The sequence below is a fragment of the Triturus cristatus genome, unplaced genomic scaffold (assembly GCF_964204655.1).
Source record: "Triturus cristatus unplaced genomic scaffold, aTriCri1.1 SCAFFOLD_168, whole genome shotgun sequence".
In the NCBI taxonomy this organism is placed as follows: Eukaryota; Metazoa; Chordata; class Amphibia; order Caudata; family Salamandridae; genus Triturus; species Triturus cristatus.
The window spans coordinates 1,052,896-1,077,413 of record NW_028187305.1 but is presented as its reverse complement, the minus strand read 5'-3'; the positions used below and the strand labels follow the sequence as shown (position 1 = coordinate 1,077,413).

Here is a 24,518-nt window from a genome sequence, read left to right as displayed (position 1 = left end):
TTCCTGAAGCACACATACATACTGGTTGGATTTGGCACGAGGGTGAGCGATGGTTCAGTATATATACTTGTATTAACCAGAGATTTCACAAAAAAGAATTGCACTGTTAATAATTGAAAGTACGAGAAACTGAACCATTAACTCACAGCTCGTGAGCTTTAAAGCAACGACAAGGCACCAACCTCTTTACAGGCCATTCATACACCTTTCATACGTGTGACACATACAAAACCATTCACACCGCCAGCCGCGGGCCCAGCACATTACAAGACTCACACCAGCAGACAGCGCCATTCAAGGGCCCATCACTTTCACACGCTCACATTCCTGACACACCAACCACACCAGCTCACGGATTGCATGGAGTGGAGTTTGGCTAGCAGTGTGCGTAGTGACCAGCAGCTAGTCACTACTCACACACCACCAGCCAAGCACCAGCCCACTCACCGCCAGTCAAGCACCAGTCCACGCACACTGACAGCCAAGCGACAGTCCAAACACACCACCAGCCAAGCTCCAATCCACGCACACTGCCAGCCAAGCGCCAGCCCACTCACCGCCAGCCAAGCACCAGCCCACTCACAGCCAGCCAAGCACCAGTCCACGCACACTACCAGCCAAGCGCCAGTCCATGTACACCGCCAGCCAAGCGCCCATCCATGCACACTGCAAGCGAAGCGCCAGTCCACTCACTGCAAGCCAAGCGCCAGTCCACTCACGGCAAGCCAAGCACCAGTCCAAACACACCACCAGCCAAGCGCCAATCCACGCACACTGCCAGCCAAGCGCCAGCCCATTTACCGCTAGCCAAGCACCAATCCACGCAAACTGCCAGCCAAGCACCAGTCCACGCACACTGCCAGCCAAGCGCCAGTCCACTCACCGCCAGCCAAGCGCCAGTCCACACACACCGCCCGCCAAGCACCAGTCCACGTACACCGCCAGCCTACCGCCAGTCCACGCACACCGTCATGGATTTTTTTTTATACAAGAAAGAAAACACAAACCAATTGGAACTAGATACCAAACTATAACTACAAAAACAACAGCAGAAACGAAATACATCATTCTATTGCCAAACGTGAAACTGAACAACTATATCAAACCATACAGACAAGGCAGTACACTATTAGACTCACGGTTGCTCCCAAAAACTCTTTTTAGTGTGATACAATCTGAAACATGATGGAACACACAGCCCAGGATTAGAAGGACAATCGGCACAGTGCGTACGACTCTCCTTCCGCACACCTCTTCGCAAGCAGACTCTATATCTCTTACAGGGATTGGTTTTTTTGGGCATGGGAGGAATTAAATCAGGAAAATGGCGATCTTTCAATCTAATCAAAAATAACAGGGGAGTTACCCCAATGTGACACGCACAAAGGGACGGGGTATCGATATTCAGAAAAACACAAGTGTCCCTGTCAAAAAAGGCCTACGGGGTTGTCCTCAGCCAAGTGTCGAATGTTCCCTGACTCAATTAATTATCTCAGAAAAAGGGTTTGCCCTCCAACCTATACACTGTATCTTGTATATGCACTGAAAACAGCCTTTTGAAAAGCTTATTCTTTAAAATCAAAATTATTTATTACATTTAAAAAGACAGAATGAATCATGTAAAATATCTCTCCCTCCCAAAATGGGTTACAATCTTTAATGGACACAATTAATCACAATTAAAATGAGTTATCATGAATAAAAAGTCGACGCAGCGTTTCGGTGATTTCTTAATTTTTCACCTTCTTCAGGACTAAAACAGTTTCATCAAATCTAAAAAAAGGAAAGATTTTTCTTAAAACAATTTTGTGACTCAAAAGTGCAATGTACAGTGCTGTAAATCATGGCTACAGTATTAGTCTGCATTAATGACATGCTTCTTCAGTTCTCACAGTGACCTCTTGTTTATGCACACTACCTTCAATCACTACTAGATGGAACAGAAACTTGGCAGTACAATGGTATTGTTATTGAAAACACATATTTTGTGCAAAATATAATATCCATTTTTATATTATACATATATTTATTTTCTTTCCTTTAGGATAATAATTCTTTCAGCATAATAGTTAAAACCACATACCTGATTTTAAAAAAAGAAATACAAAAAAAAGGAATAGACGTTTGAATAGACTATCCAAGGGGGATGACCCTCCAAATTAGTATTTTCTGCCTGCTGGTTATTCAGTCTATAATGCAAGGAGGTATCATTATTTAGTATATCCTCTGCTGTCATTATTATTTCTTAAACATTACAGGGACAATGTTGGCGTACCTTCTTATTAGTTGAGATCATATATTTTATCCACAAGAGCCACCGTAAATGTATTAGTTTGTCGAGAAGAGACCACTTTAAATCTTTTTAAGGACTGTTTTCTCTAAAGAAGCAATTTAAGGAAAAACATCATTCAATCACTGAGGTTTTTTTGCATGAAGTAGTAAATATAATCCATTTTCTAGCATTTGGTAACCACCGCTCACCGCAATGCTCAGGGACGTGTAAATCCTTTTCTTTTCTTCAATTCTTGTCATATAGTAAGGAAGTTACATCAGATAGGTCTAATTATTCTCAATTTTTCTTCACTTTCCACTTGGTTGTAATAGATCCTATATATAAAGGAACATGATACATTATCGCTTATGTATTCCTATATATTAACCGTTTATTATTACTTGATATAATCACAGTCGCTTACAGACATATTTTAGTATAGTCATGTTTCTCCAACTGGTTTACTTTTATATATTTAGATAATTTCTTTATCTATTATCAATATACGTAGGCACAAAAAAAAAAAGGGGCTATATTGTACTCAATGCTACTTGTTTTTCATTATTATTTATGTATTAGTACATCTTCCTCTCGAAAAAAGACTCGACTTTACATGTCGGTCGATCAAATAATTATTCGCACATCACTCTTTGATGTTAATGCTTATGAGTGTTCATGTGCTTGTTCTCTTCTATAATGGTATCCTAGCTGGAATGGCGACCAGTAAGTCGGCAGTAACACAGCCTAATTTTGACAAATTACTAAATTTAAATAATCATAGAGAACTCAGCTGTTGGGATACCAGCATCCTTAGAACAAGCAGGTTCTGTCTCAATGTTACGTCTTTCTAAGTAATCTACTGCTGAAGATAATGTCAAACTCAACAGTAAAAGCTTAAGCGAATCATTTAAAGTGCTCATTAGCGCTTACCTTTTAAAACAAAATCGGCCTCCCTGCTCTTGCGGACCCTTCGAAAATGGCATATCGAGGGTCTTTCATTTCCCATCTCTTTTATATCTGATTTTGCCGGATTTCCAATTACGTAATTACGTCAGTTCCTGTTTCGTCAAAATCGTCTACGTACCTAGTATCGCACCTTGTAACGATGGCGGCCATCTTGAAAGGTCGCATAGAGTAGGGGCTGCATGTTAATATTATCCTACAGATAAAGATTATCCTATTTCTATTTGAAATTAACATATTAGGAATTTTTATTTTGTTTTTCAAACCGTTCACATCAATAGAACTATAAACTGATGGAATCGTGATAATTATTTCTCATATGTCTCGTAATAGCGGCCATATTAGTGGTATACACTAGATATTGTACGCTTAAAAGGTTTCTGGAAATAAACGGGAATTTCACTACCAAAAACACTGTAATTCCATATTAATCAAGCAATCAAAGCGCTATATATTCTTTATAAAAATCGTAGTATTGCTTTCCAATATATTGTTGTATAGAGCTTTATAAAAATAGTGGCTGCCATCAATATAGTAGTTAAGAATTACATAAAGCTTCATATTACAAAATAGAAGGCTGTGAGAGTATCATACGGCCAATACATAATGAAACATGTACCTCATTGTGTCTCAACTAGATGAAAAAGTGTTGCGCACGTGTAGATGAAAATTCCATATTCAGAATTAAGGAAGACAATAACAAAAACATGCACAATCTGACACAATCATATATGTTAAACAAATATACTACAGTAGTTTTTCCCAATCCTCTTTGTTATTCAATCCATTTTTGTATGTATTGAACCGTGACATAAAAAATTGCTCACGTTTTTTTCTTTTGGTCGTGATGTCGCAGCCACGTGTATTATATTGGATGATTTCTATACCGCGCCATCTCAGATCCTCTATTGAGTGATTCGCCTCTAACCAGTGATCTACTAATGGGGCTGTTTTTTTCTTGGTTCTAATCGCGGATTTATGTTCAGTAATCCTAGTACGTATTTCGCGTGAGGTCTCACCAATGTACGCTTTATTGCATGGACACACTATCATGTAAATTAAATTGCTGGTCCTGCAATTTATCAAATTTTTTATGTAGTGTTTGTTCCCATTGTGCATTACTGTGCTGCCTTTAATGATGTTACTGCAATTTTTACAGGAATTGCAAGGGTAAGTGCCAACAGGGAAAGGGACATTATTGATAGTGTTCTGTTTAGATGTCTTCTCTTCTCTATATGTATGTACTAACTTATTGCGGATCGTGCTATTTCTCCTAAATGAAAACATCGGTTTGGGTGGTTTGGTCTCATTTTTATCTTTTAGTAATGACCAGTTTCTATTAACAATATTTTTCACCTTATTTCTAATACTACTGAAATTTGTTACAAAAATTAGTGGTAGATCCTGTGGTTTTTCGCCTTGGTTCTCATCTGTGAACAATGAGTCTCTGTCAAAATATTTTGCTCTTTTGTAAGCTTTTCGGGTAAGTTTTTTTGGGTACCCTCTGTCTATCAATTTTTGTGTTAGAACATCCGCATGTCTGTTAAAATCATTAATATCAGTACAGTTACGGCGTATTCTTAGATATTGCCCGTAAGGGATATTGTCCTTCTGGCATATCGGATGATTGCTATGATAATGTAACATTGTATTACGATCGGTAGGTTTCGTAAACAACTCTACTTTTAATTTGCCATCAGTATGTTTTATTCTAATATCTAGGAAATCGCAATATGCTTTATTACTATTGGACGTGAATTTAAGATTAATATCTCCTAGGTTTATCCAAATTAGGAAGTCATTGAGGGATTCAATTGTACCGCTCCAAATAAAAAAGACATCATTGATGTAGCGGGACCAACAAGAAATATTTTCGTAAAATGGTGCCACTAAATTAAAAATATGCCTCTCTTTGAAATCAGCTACATACAAACAGGCCAGACTCGGAGCACAGGTGGCTCCCATGCTGGTACCTTTGACCTGTTTGTATAGCTCAGTTCCAAAAAGAAAAATATTATTTTTAAGAATAACTTCCACGCATTCCACTATAAATGCTGAGTGGGTCGAAAGATCATCATGTTCATTCTTTAAGAGGCCCTTCAGCATTTTAATAGTATCATTTTGTGGTATATTAGTATAAAGGGCCTCTATATCAAGAGTAACTAACCATTGGCTTTCTATATGGTATGGCAAACCTTCAATTTTTTTAATCATAGAGGTTGTATCCTTTATGTAAGCCTTCTGATTGACCACTAATGGTTGTAAAAATTTATCAACATATTTGCTAAGTGGTTCGGTAAGGGAATCGATGCTGGAAACTATGGGTCTCATCGGATCTTTCAATCTAGCCACATCCTCCACCACTCCAACTCTAGGAACACTTGCCTGTTCCACAACAACAAGGCTCCCTATCACAGACTGCTGAAACTGAACCAATGTCAACTTTGACTTAGGAGTAGGGGTGGGCGGAATTTGCGAAATTGCCTTTCACAAAAGTTCGCGAAACGGCAAAAAATCTCTGCGGAGATTTCGGGCTGATTAGTGCTTCTTGTTGAGGTTTAATTTTTGTGACAGGAGCATTGTGCCAGAATGAATCCTTCCCTGCATGTTTATCCAAGAAGATTCCACCGTTTTGTCCAATACCTCTACTCGAGTCAACTGGAGTACTTTCTACTGGCTAATCATCAGTAAGTGCTACCTCGTTGGGTAAATGCACAGTCCGTTTCCTACACTACTGCTGCGTAAAGGGCCAGAAGAGTTGTCTTCAATGACCATGTGTGTCTGTAACTTTGACACCGCGCCAGTGGGCGCCGGGGTCCCTTGAGTAAGCTGTCCATCATTGTGGGGAAAGGGCGGGAAGACGTTGCACACCGCTAGTGTATGTGGGGCCAAACGGGCGGGGCTTCTAGGCCAGTTCACATGCCTCTTGTTTATGAAGGATCAGAGCAGGGACTCTGAGGCAGACAAGGAGAAGGAACCGGTTTGTCACAGGAAGTACATGAGGATTGCGCTCGAGATAATCAAGGATGCAAAGACCACCGGCAAGGATTACAGCTAACATTTGAGGGTGGAAATGGGGAGAACTGACATCTGCTTAACCACGCTCATGAATTCTACACAAGGATTGCGCGCGAGAAAATGAAGGATGCAAACACCACCGGCAACGATTACAGCTAACATTTCAGGGTGGAAATGGGGAGAACTGACATCTGCTTAACCACGCTCACGAATTCTACATGAGGATTGCGCTCGAGAAAATGAAGGATGAAAACACCACCGGCAAGGATTACAGCTAACATTTCAGGGTGGAAATGGGGAGAACTGACATCTGCTTAACCACGCTCACGAATTCTACACGAGGATTGCGCTCGAGAAAATGAAGGATGCAAACACCACCGGCAAGGATTACAGCTAACATTTCAGGGTGGAAATGGGGAGAACTGAAATCTGCTTAGCCACCACCACGCTCACAAATATTTTGGCAGATTAATGCGTTCCAGAATTTGAGCTTCAACTCGGGCACCTGCTTTATTTATATCTGTAAGTGCTTCCTGGTGAGGTCTAGTGACAGGAGCATCGTGCCAGAATGAATCCTGCCCTGCATATTTCCGTTCTGCCGCGGATCGCGGAAGTTTCGAAATTTTCGCGTTCCGCGCGGAACGCGAAAATTTCAACATTTCGCAATTTCTGCGAGCGGAACGGAAATTGTCGCCCACCGCTACTCGGGAGAACACTCCTTGTACACAACAAAAGCATTGAAAGTTGCTAAATTGAAGAGATGGATGGGCAACTTTTTGTACCAAATGTACGCCTTACGAATAGCAGTGTAAAGTTCCAACCTCTAATCTACTCTATCAACACCACACATGTGCTTATTGTAGTCTAAAATGCACACCGGTTTGCGTACCTCAGCAAACTGACCCCAAACAGCCACAGGTGAAGTACTCTGATCATGGATGGTAGTCAGCATGTACACATCCCTCCTGTCCACAAATTTCACAGCAAGTAGTTCATCACTACGCAAGGAACTGCACTGCCCCCTCTGAAGTTTTTTGGAAACAAGCTCTTTTGGATAACCTTTACGGTTAGAGCGGATTGTGCCACAAGCAAAAGTGTCCACTTTGAACAATTCCTTAAACAATTGCACAGCAGTGTAGAAGTTATCAAGGTACAAATGGTGACCTCTGTTAAACAGTCCTCTAGCAAGATCCTACACAATTTTCTCTGAAACTCCAAAAGTAGACAGACAACCAGGGGGGTCAATAGTGAAATCCCTACCAGTGTACACACGGAAATTAAAAACATATCCTGTCCTACTCTCAGACAACATATACAGCTTGATTCCATACCGTGCCCACTTGCTAGGGATGTACTGTCTAAAAACCAAACGGCCCTTGAACAGGACCAAAGACTCATCAATAGATATTTCTTTCCCAGGAGTATAGATCTCTGAAAATCGATCTACAAAGTGATCAAGTACAGGCCGAATCTTAAAAATACGGTCACAGTCAGGGTGATCTCGTGGCAATGCCAAAGTATTATCAACAAAATGCAGCATCCGAAGCAAAAGTAAATACCGATCACGGGTCATAATCGCAGGAAATATGGCCATTGCCATCAAGGCACTGGTAGACCAATATGAAGCCATGGACGGCTTCCTTATCAAGCCCATCAAAAAAGTCAAACCCAAAAACTTCTTCATCTCATCCAGATTTGTGGGAGTCCACCGGGTAGCTCTAGAGTGGGGCTTAAGTGTGGCACTGTGGTCCCTCAAAAACTGTTCAGCATACAAATTAGACTGCTCAACAATCTCAGCCAAAAATACATCATCCATAAACAAATGAAAGAACTGTATAGGCAAAAAATGTTCACAATCCACTCTACACCCTGCATCCACACTAAAGGCAGGCAACATCGGCTGCACCATGTTTGGATCAACCCAGAGTCCAGCACTTCCAGTAGGAAGCCTTGCAGCCTCAGCCTGCAATACCGATGTCTATTGCTGCACCATCGGCTCATCAGTGTCCCCCTCTAAAACAGGCACTTCATCCACACTGGGGTACCTTCATCCGCACTGAGAGTATATTCATCATCCGATGATTCCATGTGGAGAGAAAACTCACTGCCTGAATCTTCCCCTCCCTCCTCTCCCTCAGACGCACTGTCAGTCTCATAATCCTGCTCAGAGGAAGATTCAAGCAGCATACCAACAACCTGCTGAGCAGTAATTCTGCGGCTAGCCATAATCCTTACTAATAAAGGTAACTTGTCAAACAAGTCAACAACAAACACTTTAAAAATAAGCAATAAACAAAATGCCTCTTTATCACAAAGACCTATATACTCCAAAACGATACCACTCACTTGCCAGAAGCAGCGAGACTCACCACCACCTACTCTGCACAGACACAGTAAGGATCAACAATATCCCACTAAAAAAGAAAAAGAAAAGAAAATTACACATAAGACAATGCAAAACACATCGCAAAGAATTACATGCTCAAAACACTAACAAAATATGCTGCCATTACGAACCACTTACAAAAAAAATCATTCATGCATGACAATAACACTCATTTGGAGCAAATACAACAAAAAATGTATTTCTTACCAAAAAAAGTCAACTACGCAAAACTGCAGAACAACCACTGCCGAAAACGCAAACAGGAATCAAAAGCTTTACACTAGAATAAAAAGGAGAAATAAAACATTACAATCACATATACAAATAATGCACTAGTCCACAAACTAACCACCAGCCAAGCAAAGGGGGTAGGTGGGCCTAAAAGCATAAGGCCTATCTGCCCCCACAGGTAGCAGAAACAGCCCAAAAATTCACCCTCAAAGGGGGAGCAACCCTTGCCCAAGGGGTCACTCCCCAACACCAACATTTAAACAGCCCTGGTGTCTACTGGCTTCTGCCCCCCTAGGGCACAGATGGGCCTGAAAACATATGGCCGATTGGCCCCCAAAGGGGCAGAAACAACCACAATAAATACCCCATAAAGGGGAGCGACCCTTGCCCAAGGGGCCGCTCCCAACGACAAAAAAACAATCCCTGGTGGCCTAGTGGGCATACACTAAAATAAATTGTTTAATCTGCCCTTCCAAGGGGTCAGAAACAGCCAAAATAAATGCACCCCAGAGGGACGCGGCCCTTGCCGAAGGGGCCAAACCCCAAAAACATATTGCTCCCCCAAGGAGAGCGACCCTTGCCCAAGGGGCCACTTCCTAAAACAGATAGGACACACCATTTTTTTTTTAATTACACGGATCTGCCTCCCCAAGGGGGACAAACCCAGCTACACATTTTTCTCCCCAAAGGGGAGCGACCCTTGCCCAACGGGTCGCTCCCCAAAACAGATTGGGCATATAAAAAAATAAAATATAAACATACAGGCCCAGAGGGGCCACACACACCTTTTTTTAAAAAATTACACGGATCTGCCCCGCCCCAAGGGGGGCAGACCCAACTTCAAAATGTTCCCCCCATGGGGAGCGACCCTTGCCCAAGGGGCCGCTCCCCAAAACAGATTGGGCATTTTTTTTTTTTTAAACAAGCAGGCCCAATGGGGCCACACACACCTTTTTTTTAAACAAAATTACACGGATCTGCCCGTAGACCCAACTTCTAAATATTCCCCCCAAGGGGAGCGACCCTTGCCCAAGGGGCCGCTCCCCGACACAAATTGGGCCACCAAACATCAAAACAAATGCATTCCTGCTGCACGATCGCGCCCCAGGCGCGATCGTGCAGCATGAATGCATTTTTCAAAAGACATCAGAGGAAAGGAAAACCCTTTCCTTTCCTCCGATGACTTTGTAAATACACTCCCCACGAGGCTGACTGACTGAATTATTTATTAAGCGCACTTATGCCGAGGCGTCTTGGCGCTGTGATGGAAGGGAAGAGGTGAGGCTAGATTAAGAATTGATGAACAGCCAGGTCTTCAAGGCCTTTCTGAACGGGATCATGTTAGTTCCCAATCGGAGTGCTGTTGTTAGGGTGTGCCAAAGTCTTGCTGCTTGAAACGAGAAGGCCCTGCCTCCCCATCGTGACCTCTTAAATTTTGATGGGCAGACTAGGCCCATGGTAGAGGATCTGAGTGTGCGAGAGGGGGCATAGGTAGGAAATAGGGATTTCATATCGTCAGCCCCTCCTCCATGTACAGCCTTATGCACTAGACATAAAGTCTTAAACTGGATCCTGTTACGAACAGGAAGCCAATGGAGTCTCCTCATGTAGGAAGATGTGGGATGATGCTTCGGGAGATCAAGCAGGACTCTGACAGCCGCATTTTGCAGGGATTGAAGCTTAGAGAGCTGACGCTCCCCAATCCCGGCATACAATGCATTGCAGTAGTCTATACGGGAGAGGACTAAGGCCCCCACTACTGTTTTCCGCAAGGTATACGGGATAAAAGGTAGGATCTTCCTGAGTATTTTAATCATGAGGAAACAGGCCGAGGTCACCTGATTGACTTGGAACGTCAGTGAGAGGTCTTTGTCCATCAGGAAACCTAGGTTCTTTACTTTGGGTGCGGGGACTGGACAAGTGCCCGCTTCAGATGGCCACCAAAGATGGTTCCAGATGGACGGCTTATGGCCAAATTCTATCACCTCCGTCTTCTCAGTGTTAAGTTTTAGGAAGTTCAGACTCATCCAACTCATCACTCTGGAGAGGCAGGTTCTAAATTTCTCCGCTGTAGCTTCAACACTTTGTGACAGGGACACTACTAATTGTGTGTCGTCGGCGTAAGAGACCAGATTTAACCCATGATCCTTTATTAATTTAGCTAGTGGGGTGACATAAAGATTAAACAATGTGGGGGATAATGCTGATCCCTGAGGAACACCACAAGGAAGAAAAAGTTCTTCGGATTGGAGACCATCCCAGTGGATCTGCTGATATCTGGACTCGAGAAAGGATTGGAGGAGCGCCAGAGCAGAATCCTTTATGCCTAGCTGGATCAATCTATCATGTAAAACTGCATGATTAACGGTGTCAAACGCCGCCGTAAGGTCGAGTAAGACAAGAGTGGCCCTGCCCCCACTGTCCATGGCTCTACGAATTTCCTCTGTAGCCATTATTAAGGCAGATTCAGTGGAGTGGCGTGGTCTGAAACCGTGTTGTGTGGTGTCCAAGGCGCTGTTAGTATCGATGAATTGCATTAGCTCCTGATTGATCACTTTTTCTAAGACTTTGGCGGGCAGAGGAAGACAGGATATAGGGCGATAATGTTTGGTGACCTGGGGGTCAAGCGCAGGCTTCTTAAGAATCGGCCTTATACAAGCCTTTTTCCAGGTTGAAGGAAAGACACCTGAGCTAATGATCTCGTTTAGCAGGGGAGTCAGAGCTGCACTTATCACCGTAGGAGCCAGGTGGTAAATGCGAGGAGGGCAGGGATCTAGGGGAGAGCCAGATTTAATTTGGAGTAATATGTCACTGACCTGTTCCTCACTGAGAGGGGAGAATTGGGACAGGCTGTTGGGCGGTGTGGGAAGCTCCAAGGGCTGACCTATGTTATTCCCAGGAGCAGATTGTATCTCCTGGAGTTCCTTATAGACATCTTGGATCTTGCGTTGAAAGAAAAGGGCGAGATTATCAATGAATTTTTGATCAGGACAGAAAATAGAATCGTTGGGACTCCTAGAAAGCAATGTCACTATTTTGAAGAGTTCCTTCGAGGAACTATTAGCCTCTTGAATTTTGTTAGTAAAGTATGTAACTTTGGCTTGTTTTATTAAGGACTTGTACATATCCAGAGTATGATTATATTCCTTCTTTAATGCAGGACTGTAATCTGATCTCCAAAGACGTTCCTGCCGTCTACGTTTGATTTTGGCAAGTTTCAACTCTGGTGTGTACCAGGGTGAAGTGACTAGTCGTTTTTTTGGCTGAGTGAGTTTCACTGGGGCTAGTTTGTCAATTGCCTTACTAATCCAGGAGTCAAATTTAGTAGCCCCGCCATTGCTGTCCTTAGGGTGAGGAGTACCCTCTAGCAAGGCTTCAGCTAGTTCGATGCCTTGGATGTCCTTCCAAGGGCGGGTGTTGACCAGCCGAGGGCGGGATTTTCGTCCCGTTATAGATAGATGGAGGTTCACCTTAAAAAGGATTACTGCGGGGTCTGTCCAAGGGACCCGTTGAATATTTTTTACAGCAATCCTATCGTTATTGGTGAAAATTCCGTCTAAAGTGTGGCCTGCCAAGTGGGTGGGTTGTGTTATGATTTGGCAAAGTCCATATCCTGCCATGATGTCAATAAGATTGGAGGAGTCTGAATTGGTAAGGTCTTCTAGGTGAAAATTAAAGTCACCTAGGACTGTGAGTGTTGTGGTATCATAACACGACTCAAGAAAGGTCTGTAGGGATTTTGTAAAAGGGGCTCTTGCTCCAGGGGGTCGATAGACCAGTAGACCGGATAAAAGTTCCGCATTATTGAGTTTTATAATAAACGACATGGCTTCGGCCTCTAATGAGGATTCTTGTTTAAAAGAAACTTTGAGGTGGGAGCGATGGATAAGCGCAATACCCCCCCCGACCGATCCTGTCCGGTCTACTTGCGCCAGTGAGTATCCCGGGGGGACAGCATTGTTCCAATCTGGGGCAGAGGTGACCGATGACCAGGTTTCTGTAAGAAAAACCAAGTCGGAACTGGTGGCTGAGATGAGATCCTCCAGTTCATACTTATGTTTTGCCATTGACCTAGTGTTAAGGAGAATACAGTGCAACTCATTGGACGATTTTGCGATATTAACAGAGCTGACGTTCCTATCATAGGGAGCTTTTTGTTCAGAACATTGGGTGAGAGGGCTGAAGCCGGAGTGGTACAAAGGGGCGGAGATACCATAAGGCGCAGTAAAAGCCGTCTTTAGGCCGCACATTGAGCAGCAGTTGGGGCCTATTGTATCATGGTCGAGCAGCGGAGTCGGCCGCTGACACTTACCAGTGTTTAAGGCTAGTAGTTCATCCGGCTGATACCCAAGTCTGATACCGACCGTACGGCATTTGGCGCTGGCCGCGATCTTGGCGCGGACGGGCGCAGACGGGCTTGCCTTTGGCGCGCCTTCGGCGCGCCCGCTGCGCGGTCGCGTCATTGCGTGTTTTATAGTGTGCGACCCGGGAACTAGAGCGCTGACTCAATTCGGAAGGGCTTGCTCCGAAATGGGCTACGCGCTAAGCAGTGACGACACACAGATTCCCCTCGCTAAACACGTTAAAACACAATGCAAATTCGGTAAGAAACAATCAATAATTTTAAGATTTTAAAAAGGTAGTCTGAGCATCAAGATAAAACAGTCTCTCTCCCCCCTTCAATCAGGTGCGCGGTCGCGTCATTGCGTGTTTTATAGTGTGCGACCCGGGAACTAGAGCGCTGACTCAATTCGGAAGGGCTTGCTCCGAAATGGGCTACGCGCTAAGCAGTGACGACACACAGATTCCCCTCGCTAAACACGTTAAAACACAGTGCAAATTCGGTAAGAAACAATCAATAATTTTAAGATTTTAAAAAGGTAGTCTGAGCATCAAGATAAAACAGTCTCTCTCCCCCCTTCAATCAGGTGCGCGGTCGCGTCATTGCGTGTTTTATAGTGTGCGACCCGGGAACTAGAGCGCTGACTCAATTCAGAAGGGCTTGCTCCGAAATGGGCTACGCGCTAAGCAGTGACGACACACAGATTCCCCTCGCAAAACTCACCTCTTACTTTCCCAACGCGCTGGAAGCAAATGGCTTCCAGTGCGTTGGGAAACTAAGGGAAACCTCCAATGACATCAGCGTGCGTCGCACGCTGACTTCATTGATGACGTGGAGTGGAGGGCGGGGGGAGGCAGGGAAAGGGCTTCCCCTGCCTTCCCCGGTGCAGGAACAAAGATCGGTGTCCCACGGGGGGAGCGCCAGCGCTTCCTCCGTGGGTGGGTGTCACGACGGTTGGGAGCCGTCATGAGCAAACGCCCACTGTGTGCCATGACGGCTCCCAGCCGTCGTGAGCACCGAAGGGGTTAAACTTTTGGCCCCTGTTGGGGTGAAGCGGGGGAAGGGGACTACTGCCCTCTCCCTCTATATATATTTCTTTTAAATTCAGGACATGGGGACTGTGTCTGTGAGTCCTGGAATGACTGCAGCAACATTTCCTTCCAAGTTACGGATGGCTAATCCAAACCTTTCACTGTACACAGCAGTATATACAGGGGCAAATTTATCCAAGGGTTGTGTTGCTTTTGCGCCACGCAACAAGTCACAAAAGTGACGCAATCTTTACGTGCGATTTATCAAGGTACGAAAGGCCACCTTGCGTAGTCCTGAGTGGGTTGATAAATCTGGAGTAACACAACGTAAATAGCTGTGTTGCATGACTCTGCCCCAAGGTTGCGTTCCATGGATTGTGTGTGGTATTCCCATGCAACATACATGGATTTTGGTGATTTCCCAGACTTCCAAAGAATCACAAAGAGAGAGAGAGTACAGTGGAACTACTCCTAGTCCCCTTGAAATAGATGTTTTAAACAATGAAGGAGTTGTTCTCAACTAAAGAAAATAGCCAATACTACAAATGAAGTGAGAAGTAGAAATATTTTATCAAAGATCCCTCACTTACCAACCTAGTTGGTGACATGCTTCATCATAGGGTTCAGGACCAAGGGTGGCACGAGGGGTATGCACACACTAAGGTGCACCCATCTCTGTGTCACTATAGCACCACAAACTTACGGTTATCCTTTTAGCATTGTGTAAAAGGCAAGGGAAAATGGTTATCCTTTTAGCATTCTGTAGAAGGCAGGGGAAAATTTATGGCGCTATACTATTGAGCACCATGGATCCCGAACAGGGCAGACCATAGGGGTGTGAGGCGGGCGTACTGGCTTCATGAAGGTATGACTTTAGCCCCCAGATTGTTTGGGGCATTCCCAAATTTACCATCGGTTCTTTTCCGCCCACCTTGTGGGACACTACAGTGGGGTAATTTTTGCGGTGCTGTGCAAACACCGCCATGGTCATTACGATGCCTGTCTTTTGAGGCAGAGATCCCTCCACAAAAAGACAGGAGGAGATTTGGGCGGAGGGGTGGGGGGCTGCATGTGGGGGGTACCTATGGTACACACCTACATTGCCATGCACAAAGTGGCAGGTACTGCGCGGTGCCTGCCACATTGTGCATGGCAATGCACAACATGGCATTTTACCATTGCGGTGGGTGCTGCAGCCAGCTACACCTGCTGCAATGGTAAAATGCCCGATGCGACCGCCGCTGTGGCAGTCGCATAGTAATTGGGGTGGCGGGACCGTCGCATGGCAGGTGGGCGGTCCTGTTACCGCTAGGGTGGTGGCGGACATCCTAATTGGCCCCTATGTGTCTGAAAACTCCACCTTCCTCCTGGTTTACTTGAACTATCCGCTACCTTACACTCCTTTGCTTGGACACTGCCCGCACCTGGGACAATTCTTATCTCTGTGTCATTAGAACTGAAAACTTACTTCATGGCCACATAAAGTTCTTCTGAGTTATTTGACCATGTTCACCTCTGAGTATGGACTGATCTGGTTTTAAAATCACACATAAGATGCTAACAATGTTCACATTTCTCAGTTCCTTCAAAGGTATCACTACTTACAACATAAAAATTATGCCAACTGTCCTGCATTCCTGCAAGTTCATGATTCAGTTTTCATTGAAGTTGTTCAGAACGTACAGTGCAATTTACAACTCTTTTGTAACAGCTCAGATCTGATGGTATTTTCGTGTCATCAAACTCCATATATTTAATACATAAGATGGATTCCTATTATAAAGCAGTTTTACTGAACACAGAAAAGGAACATCTGGTCCAAGATGCAGCCTGGCAACTAAACACTTATTTCTATCAAATAAGTTGAATCTTCCCTTGATGGAAACCAGCTGCTGGATTTCCATTTCAGGCTCTGTCTGGGGAAGGGACCTTAGTTTTTTTCACTAAAATAAAGAAATTAAAACACACGGCAAGACCAGGTGGCAGTCCAGCAAAACAAGTTAAATTTACTTTGTTTGTGTATGAGAAATGTGTTGCTAAACTCTCCAAAGCTTGTCTTTTCCTGCAAATTCTGGAGGGAAAAGCAGCCCTTGGTGGCAGGACTGTGCTGTGCGGCTGCAGGAATAAACATGTCTGTGGTGTGTTTCTTTTCTGAGTGGTTGTTTCTACATTTTTAATAATACTGTTTTTGTTATTCCTGCAAGAAACGTTGGGGTTACAGCTGAGGCCACTGAGCCCACATGTCTTGAGGCTGCTTTTAGCAAAGTGCAGCCTGTCATCCCTTCCCACTGCCTTTCCCTATAAGAGCAGCTCATGGTCCTGCATTAGAGGGTCTTCCCTGAGGCATTCACTGTGGGTCACTGACAGCAGCAAAGCCTCTGACCAGTGTGCAGTCCAGAGGAGCCTAAATCTTCAAAGTTTGAGAGCAGAATGCACAATCCTGGAGGAAACAAAATCTTCAAAGTTTGAGGGCAGAATTCACAATACTGGAGGAAACTAAAGCGTCAAAGTTTGAGAGCAGAATTCACAATACTGGAGGAAACTAAATCTTCAAAGTTTGAGAGCAGAATCTACAATACTGGAGGAAACTAACACTTAAAGGTTTGAGAGCAGAATCTACAATACTGGAGGAAACTAAATCTTCAAAGTTTGAGAGCAGAATCTACAATACTGGAGGAAACTAAATCTTCAAAGTTTGATAGCAGAATCTACAATACTGGAGGAAACTAAATCTTAAATGTTTGAGAGCAGAATCTACAATACTGAAGGAAACTAAATCTTTAATGTTTGAGAGCAGAATGCACAATACTGGAGGAAACTAAATCTGCAAAGTTTGAGAGCAGAATCTACAATATTGGAGGAAACTAAATCTTCAAAGTTTGAGAGCAGAATCTACAATACTGGAGGAAACTAAATCTTAAAAGTTTGATAATTGAGTACAAACTTCTGGATGAATCGTTGATGTCTAAGAGCAAAATGCACTGCACTGGACTAGAATCGATGCCTGAAAACAGAATACTCAGTAACACTGATGTGTATTTTAAATCTCAGTTTCCTCAAGGTAAGTCTGATTTTGCTAATCAGAGTTTCTTAAATTTTTTGTTGGCATGATCCCTAATCCCTTTAATATCACCAGCTTGCCAGTATTTTATCCCCCTCCGTCTATTCTCATCATCAAACTCTCATGACTTTTAAATCCTGGCTACAGACCCATAGGGTGGTCCCCTCAGAGTCCCAGATGGTCCAAGGGGTCCTTCGATATGTCCCACTTTTAATTAATTTATAACATAAGTAGCTAGAAACTACCTCAGCATCACTTTGTTACAAAGACTGAAGCATTCACATGGAAGATGCCTGCAGGGAGCTCGGTGGGGGGCAGCCTCTGGAAAAGTGCTGGCTCCAGGTTTCCTTTCCATGGGCAGCTTTGATCCTAGCTGGTGCCCGAAGCACCTTTGTTCCAGACTCCAGCAGAGAGGAGCCTTCACCCAAGCCCATGACAGGGCCTTCCCTGAGCATCAGTCAGAAGATACTGGTAACATGGATGTGAGTAGAAGAGTTGCATGGCTGCAAGGTACCAGGCCACCAGCTTACACACAGATCAGTGTCTTACAGCAGCAGAGCACCAAGACATGAGGGTACAAAGAGGACTAAAACTCTCAGGGGCTCATTACAAGCCCCTGTGCTGCTGGAGCATCACTTCTTTTGACGGAGCAGGTCATATCTATGAGGCGATGTAAATCCACCCGTTATGGCTTTACATGGTCTTATAGATATGGCGTAAGACAAAGCAGCACAAGTCACTGAGTTGAGTTACCCTGCCCTAGGTAGGTGTTTCATGGGCATTGAGGTGGGTGTTCCCACGCATCACCCATGGATTTTGAGGCTGCCTGAGATGCACGTAATCAAGTGGGGCAGCACCAATACCTTACGCCTCCCCTGAGCAGGCATAATGTTTTTGCCGTTTCCATTTGTGCTGCACTCTGCAGCACACATGGAAAGAGGAAAACACCTCCCAGGATTGTTTTTGTGCATGAAGGTGCCCCTTCCTGCACAAAAGCAATCTTGCCTGCAACAGGGGCAACCTTGCACCCTGGTGCAAGGGTGCCTACATTGGTGCAAGGCAGCAAATTGTGCGCCAGCGCAGGGAAGAAAAGAAAGGAATGCACCGTATTTCATAAATATGGTGCATTCCTGCACTTTCACAAGACCTCTGGCGCTGCCCTATACCACTTCTTCATAAACGAGGCCCATGATTGTTAAGCTACCCATCTACCAGCGCCCCAGGACAAATAGAGTACCAGACAACCCTATCATCAGAGCTCCAGAGCACGGGGAATCCAGAGTTCCCGGGTCATCGTAGCATCAGTGTATCACCAGGGCACTATGACACCAATATGGCAGAGCAGCAGGTGCCAGGGAACAAGGGCTGCATGGTAATATACCATTAGAGTACCAGGGCAACATGGCCCCAGAGAACCGACACAAGGGCACAACTGCATCAATGTGCTGTAGGAGCAGGGTACCAGGGCACAAGGGCAGCAGGGAACTATAACATAGAATCAGTTTACCAGAGTATCAGGGCATCAAAGTATCTGACCACCAGAGTATCAATGCTTGAGATACCAGAGCACTATTGCAACAGAGAAGTAGCAGACAACCAGGGCACACAGGCGCTAGAACACCAAGGTACCAGCACACAAGGACGTCAGACAGCAGCAGTACCAGGTCACCAGAAGTCAAGAGTATTGGAATGTGACAGAGTATCAGACACCAGAGGATCAATGCTTGAGAAGGACACCAGAGATCCACAGTACTGGGTCACCACAAGATCAGAGTACCAGAATGTCAGAGTATCAGAGCACCAGAATACCAGGGCACAAGGGTGCCAGAAAACCACAGTGCCAGGTCACCAGAAAACAAGAGTATCAGAATGTCAGAGTATGAGAGCACCAGAGTACCGGGGCAGAAGGGCAGCAGAAACCCACAGTGCCAGGTCACCAGAAAACAAGAGTAACAGAATGTCAGAGTATGAGAGCACCAGAGTACCAGGGCACAAGGCGGCCAGAAAACCACAGTGCCATGTCACCAGAAAACAAGAGTATCAGAATGTCAGAGTATGAGAGCAACAGAGTACCGGGCCACAAGGGTGCCAGAAAACCACAGTGCCAGGTCACCACAAAGCAAGAGTATCAGAATGTCAGAGTATGAGAGCACCAGAGTACTGGGGCAGAAGGGCAGCAGAAAACCACAGTGCCAGGTCACCACAAAACTAGAGTAACAGAATGTCAGAGTGTCCGAGCACCGGAGTACCAGGACACAAAGGCATGAAGAGGTTTGGAAGTCCTTAGCCAAGAGGGTGGACCACAATTGAGCGCCTCCATTTCAATAGGGTACGTTATAGAGATGCATGTGCACTATGCTGTGGTGGCTGATGAAATTTTAAAGTGGTTGGGCGTAAATGTGCCGGATGAGTGCCCTGTCGCAAGCGAGTATAGCGAGAGAGCCTGACTATCATAAGGGGTGTTCTCTCCTGGGAACATTTTGAAAAATAGAGTGGGCAAATGATGCGTTTTAAAGCAAATTTGAGAAAGCAAAAAGGTTAATAAAGCAGTTGTGGAAGTATACTTCTGAAAACAATAAAGAGATTTCATATGATAACGTAGGAAGCTGCTTATACAGTATAACCTGAGAACTTCACTCCACAAGCGCCAAACACACTGACTCACCTGCAAGCACTGAATGTTGATTTACTTTTGCCTTCTCAATATTTTGACAACTATGTACCACCTTCACACCATTTGCACAGCATCATAATTGCAACTGGAAAAAGTGACCATTGCTCTGTTTGTTCAGTAGAGAGGACAAGGAATGGATTGTCCCAGTATTCTGAACACCTTTTTGAGCCACTGACAGGCACTGTGAAAAATGTGCACTGCCTTCAGTCTTTGCTCCAGAGATCTCAATGGGTGTCCATCAAAAATGCCTGAAGGCGACTCAGTTCAAAGTATGCGCCATGCTGAAGAAATATGCTGCACAATAAAATACAGAAATTCAACATCCTGGAAATAGTGAGCAATCCTAAGGAATGCAGGATTAAGTAAAGCATGTGAAATATAAACAGGAACTGAATTGCTGAAATGGAATATGTAACATTTTATATATTCATTGTTCAGAAATCGATCAGTATTATTTTCTAGTTGTGGATGAGTGGATGCATGCAAGCAGGTAGGTATGTATGTACATATGGAAGAGTGAACATGTGGATGGATGGGTGGGTGGCTGCATTCAGTTATGTATGTATGGACAAGTGATGATGTGGATGGATGGATGGGTGGGTGGGTGGATGCATGCATGCAGGTATGTATGTATGTATGTATGATGATGTGAATGGGTGGGTGGGTGGATGCATGTATGCAGGTATGTATGTATGTATGTATGTATGGACGAGTGATGATGTGGATGGATTGGATGCATGGATCCAGCTATATATGAATGTATGGACAAGTGATGATGTGGATTGTTGGGTGGATGCATGGATGCATGCATGGAGGTATGTCTGTATGGATGGATGGGTGGGTGGATGGATGGGTGGATGCATGCATGCAGGTATGTACGTATGTATGGACGAATGATGATGTGTATGGATGAGTGGGTGGGTGGATGCATGCATGTAGGTATGTATGTATGTATCTATGGACAAGTGATGATGTGGCTGGATGGGTGGGTGGGTTTTCTGTATGCTTGCAGGTATATATGTATGTATGGACGTGTGATGATGTGGATGGGTGGGTGGATACATGGATGCAGGTAGGTATGTATGGATCAGGGATGATGTGGATAAATGGGTGGGTGGGTGTGTGGGTGGATGCATGTATGCAGGTATGTATGTATGTGTGGACGAGTGATGATGTGGATGGGTGGGTGGGTGGATGCATGAATGCAGGTATGTATGTATGTATGGATGGATGCGTGATGATGTGGATGGGTGGGTGGGTGGATGCATGTATGCAGGTATGTATGTATATATGGACGAGTGATGATTTGGATGGATGGGTGGGTGGGTGGATGCATTCATGCAGGTATGTATGTATGTATGGACCAGTGATGATGCGGCTGGATGGGTGGGTGGGTGGGTGGGTGGGTGGATGCATGGATGTAGGTATGTAGGTATGTATGTATGTATGTATGGACCAGTGTTAATGTGGATGGGTGGATGCATGAATACAGGTATGTATGTTTGTATGGACAAGTGATGATGTGGCTGGATGGGTGGGTGGCTGGCTGGATGCATGCATACAGGTAAGTATGTATGTATGGACAAGTGATGATGTGGATGGGTTTTGCATGCATGCAGGTATGTATGTATGGATGAGTGATGATGTGTATGGGTGAGTGGGTGGGTGGATGCATGTATGCAGGTATGTATGTATGTATCTATGGACGAGTGATGATGTGGATGGATGGGTGGGTAGATGGATGCATGTGGAGAAGTGTGGCTCAATGATTAGAGCGGCAGACCCTGATGCAGAGGTCTAGCCCGGGACCAGGGTTCAATTCCCCGCCTCGGCGGGTCTTGGGCTCAAAATTCCACGGACCTGATAATTCTCACCTCGTGCCTATTCCAATCATGGAGTCCCACTCTGCAACTCTGGGCAATAGCTTGCTTAATCTCCACAACGGCCCCCACAACGCTAAGGATGCCTGGCCTCCACCTTGGGGGCGCCCAGGAGTGGACGCCTCACAGGAAAAGCCAGGATAGCTTCCACAGCGGTATTCGTACAAGCGCCTTGAGACCCTTGCGGGTGAGTAGTGCGCTATACAAGTATCAAATTTACATTTAAATTTATGCATGCAGGTATGTATGTATGTATGTGAAAAATGTACACTGCCTTCATTCTTTGCTCCAGAGCTCTCAATGGGTGTCCATCAAAAGTGCCTGAAGGCGACTCAGTTCAAAGTATGCGCTGTGCTGAAGAAATATGCTGCACAATAAAATACAGAAATACAACATCCTGGAAATAGTGAGCATGAATGCAGGTATGTATGTATGTATGTATGGACATGTGATGATGTGGATGGGTGGGTGGGTAGGTCATTAGGTGGGTGGATGCGTGTATGCAGGTATGTATGTATGTCTGGATGAGTGATGATGTGGATGTATGTGTGGGTGGATGCATGTATGCAGGTATGTATGTATGTATGTATGGACACCTTGATGATGTGGATGGGATGGATGCATGGATGCAGGTATGTATGTATGGACACGTGATGATGTGGATGGGTGGGTGGGTGGATGCATGCATGCAGATATGTATGTATATATGGACCAGTGTTGATGTGGATGGGTGGATGCATGCATACAGGTATGTATAAATGTATGGACAAGAGATGATGTGGATGGGTGGGTGGATGCATGCATGCAGGTATGTATGTATGGATGAGTGATGATGTGTATGGATGAGTTGGTGGGTGGATGCATGTATGCAGGTTTGTGTGTATGTATGGATGAGTGATGATGTGGATGGATGGGTGGGTGGATGCATGCATGCTGGTATGTATGTATGTATGGATGAGTGATGATGTGGATGTATGTGTGGGTGGATGCATGTATGTAGGTATGTATGTATGTATGGACGAGTGATGATGTGGATGGGTGGGTGGGTGGATGCATGAATGCAGATATGTATGTATGTATGGACCAGTGTTGATGTGGATGGGTGGATGCATGCATACAGGTATGTATAAATGTATGGACAAGTGATGATGTGGATGGGTGGGTGGATGCATGCATGCAGGTATGTATGTATGGATGAGTGATGATGTGTATGGATGAGTTGGTGGGTGGATGCATGTATGCAGGTTTGTGTGTATGTATGGATGAGTGATGATGTGGATGGATGGGTGGGTGGATGCATGCATGCTGGTATGTATGTATGTATGGATGAGTGATGATGTGGATGTATGTGTGGGTGGATGCATGTATGCATGTATGTATGGACGAGTGATGATGTGGATGGGTGGGTGGGTGGATGCATGAATGCAGGTATGGATGGATGGATGGATGGATGCGTGATGATGTGGATGGGTGGGTGGGTGGATGCATGTATGCAGGTATGTGTGTATGTATGTATGGACGAGTGATGATTTGGATGGATGGGTGGGTGGGTGGGTGGATGCATGCAAGCAGGTAGGTATGTATGTATGGACCAGTGATGATGTGGCTGGATGGGTGGGTGGGTGGGTGGATGCATGGATGTAGGTATGTATGTATGTATGGACCAGTGTTGATGTGGATGGGTGGATGCATGCATACAGGTATGTATGTATGTATGGACAAGTGATGATGTGGCTGGATGGGTGGGTGGGTGGATGCATGTATGCATGTATCTATGGACGAGTGATGATGTGGATGGATGGGTGGGTAGATGGATGCATGCATGCAGGTATGTATGTGAAAAATGTACACTGCCTTCAGTCTTTGCTCCAGAGCTCTCAATGGGTGTCCATTAAAAGTGCCTGAAGGCGACTCAGTTCAAAGTATGCGCTATGCTGAAGAAAAATGCTGCACAATAAAATACAGAAATACAACATCCGGGAAATAGTGAGCATGAATGCAGGTATGTATGTATGTATGTATGGACACATGATGATGTGGATGGGTGGGTGGGTAGGTCATTAGGTGCGTGGATACATGTATGCAGGTATGTATGAATGTATGGACGCCTTGATGATGTGGATGGGATGGATGCATGAATGCAGGTATGTATGTATGGGCGTGTGATGATGTGGATGGGTGGGTGGGTGGATGCATGCATGCATGCAGATATGTATGTATGTATGGACCAGTATTGATGTGGATGGGTGGATGCATGCATACAGGTATGTATGTATGTATGGAAAAGTGATGATGTGGATGGGTGGGTGGATGCATGCATGCAGGTATGTATGTATGGACGAGTGATGATGTGTATGGATTAGTTGGTGGGTGGATGCATGTATGCAGGTTTGTGTGTATGTATGGATGAGTGATAATGTGGATGGATGGGTGGGTGGGTGGATGCATGCATGCTCGTATGTATGTATGTATGGACAAGTGATGACCTGGATAGATGGGTGGTTTTGTGGCTGCATGCATGCTGGTATGTTTGTGTGCATGGACGAGCGATTATGTGGATGGATGAGTGGATGTGTGCATGCAGGTATGTATGTATGTATCTATGGACGAGTGAACATGTGGATGGATGAGTGGGTGGGTGGATGCATGCATGCAGGTAT

The 24,518-nt window shown here is 44.8% G+C and overlaps 1 protein-coding gene across 21 annotated transcripts in view; it reads right to left on the bottom strand.

Annotated features, from left to right (window-relative positions):
• The window catches only part of LOC146771979 (uncharacterized), a 149,921-nt gene that overhangs the window by 36,859 nt on the left and 88,544 nt on the right, over positions 1–24,518 (bottom strand). For 5 of the 21 annotated variants that reach the window (XR_014975140.1, XR_014975133.1, XR_014975128.1 and 2 more), the window contains one exon: positions 1,566–1,773. The exons of 6 other annotated variants lie outside the window; for them this stretch is intronic. Coding sequence is in view for 4 of the 15 variants with exons in the window: in XM_085640271.1 (XP_085496397.1) it covers positions 2,482–2,532 (51 nt within the window). In the remaining 11 variants the exon portion in view is untranslated. Of the gene's footprint in view, positions 1–1,565; positions 1,774–2,102; positions 2,379–2,481; positions 2,608–8,599; positions 8,668–8,846; positions 8,920–24,518 lie in introns of those variants that run through there. 10 more of the 21 variants (XM_085640271.1, XM_085640272.1, XM_085640269.1 and 7 more) reach the window with 5 other exon arrangements.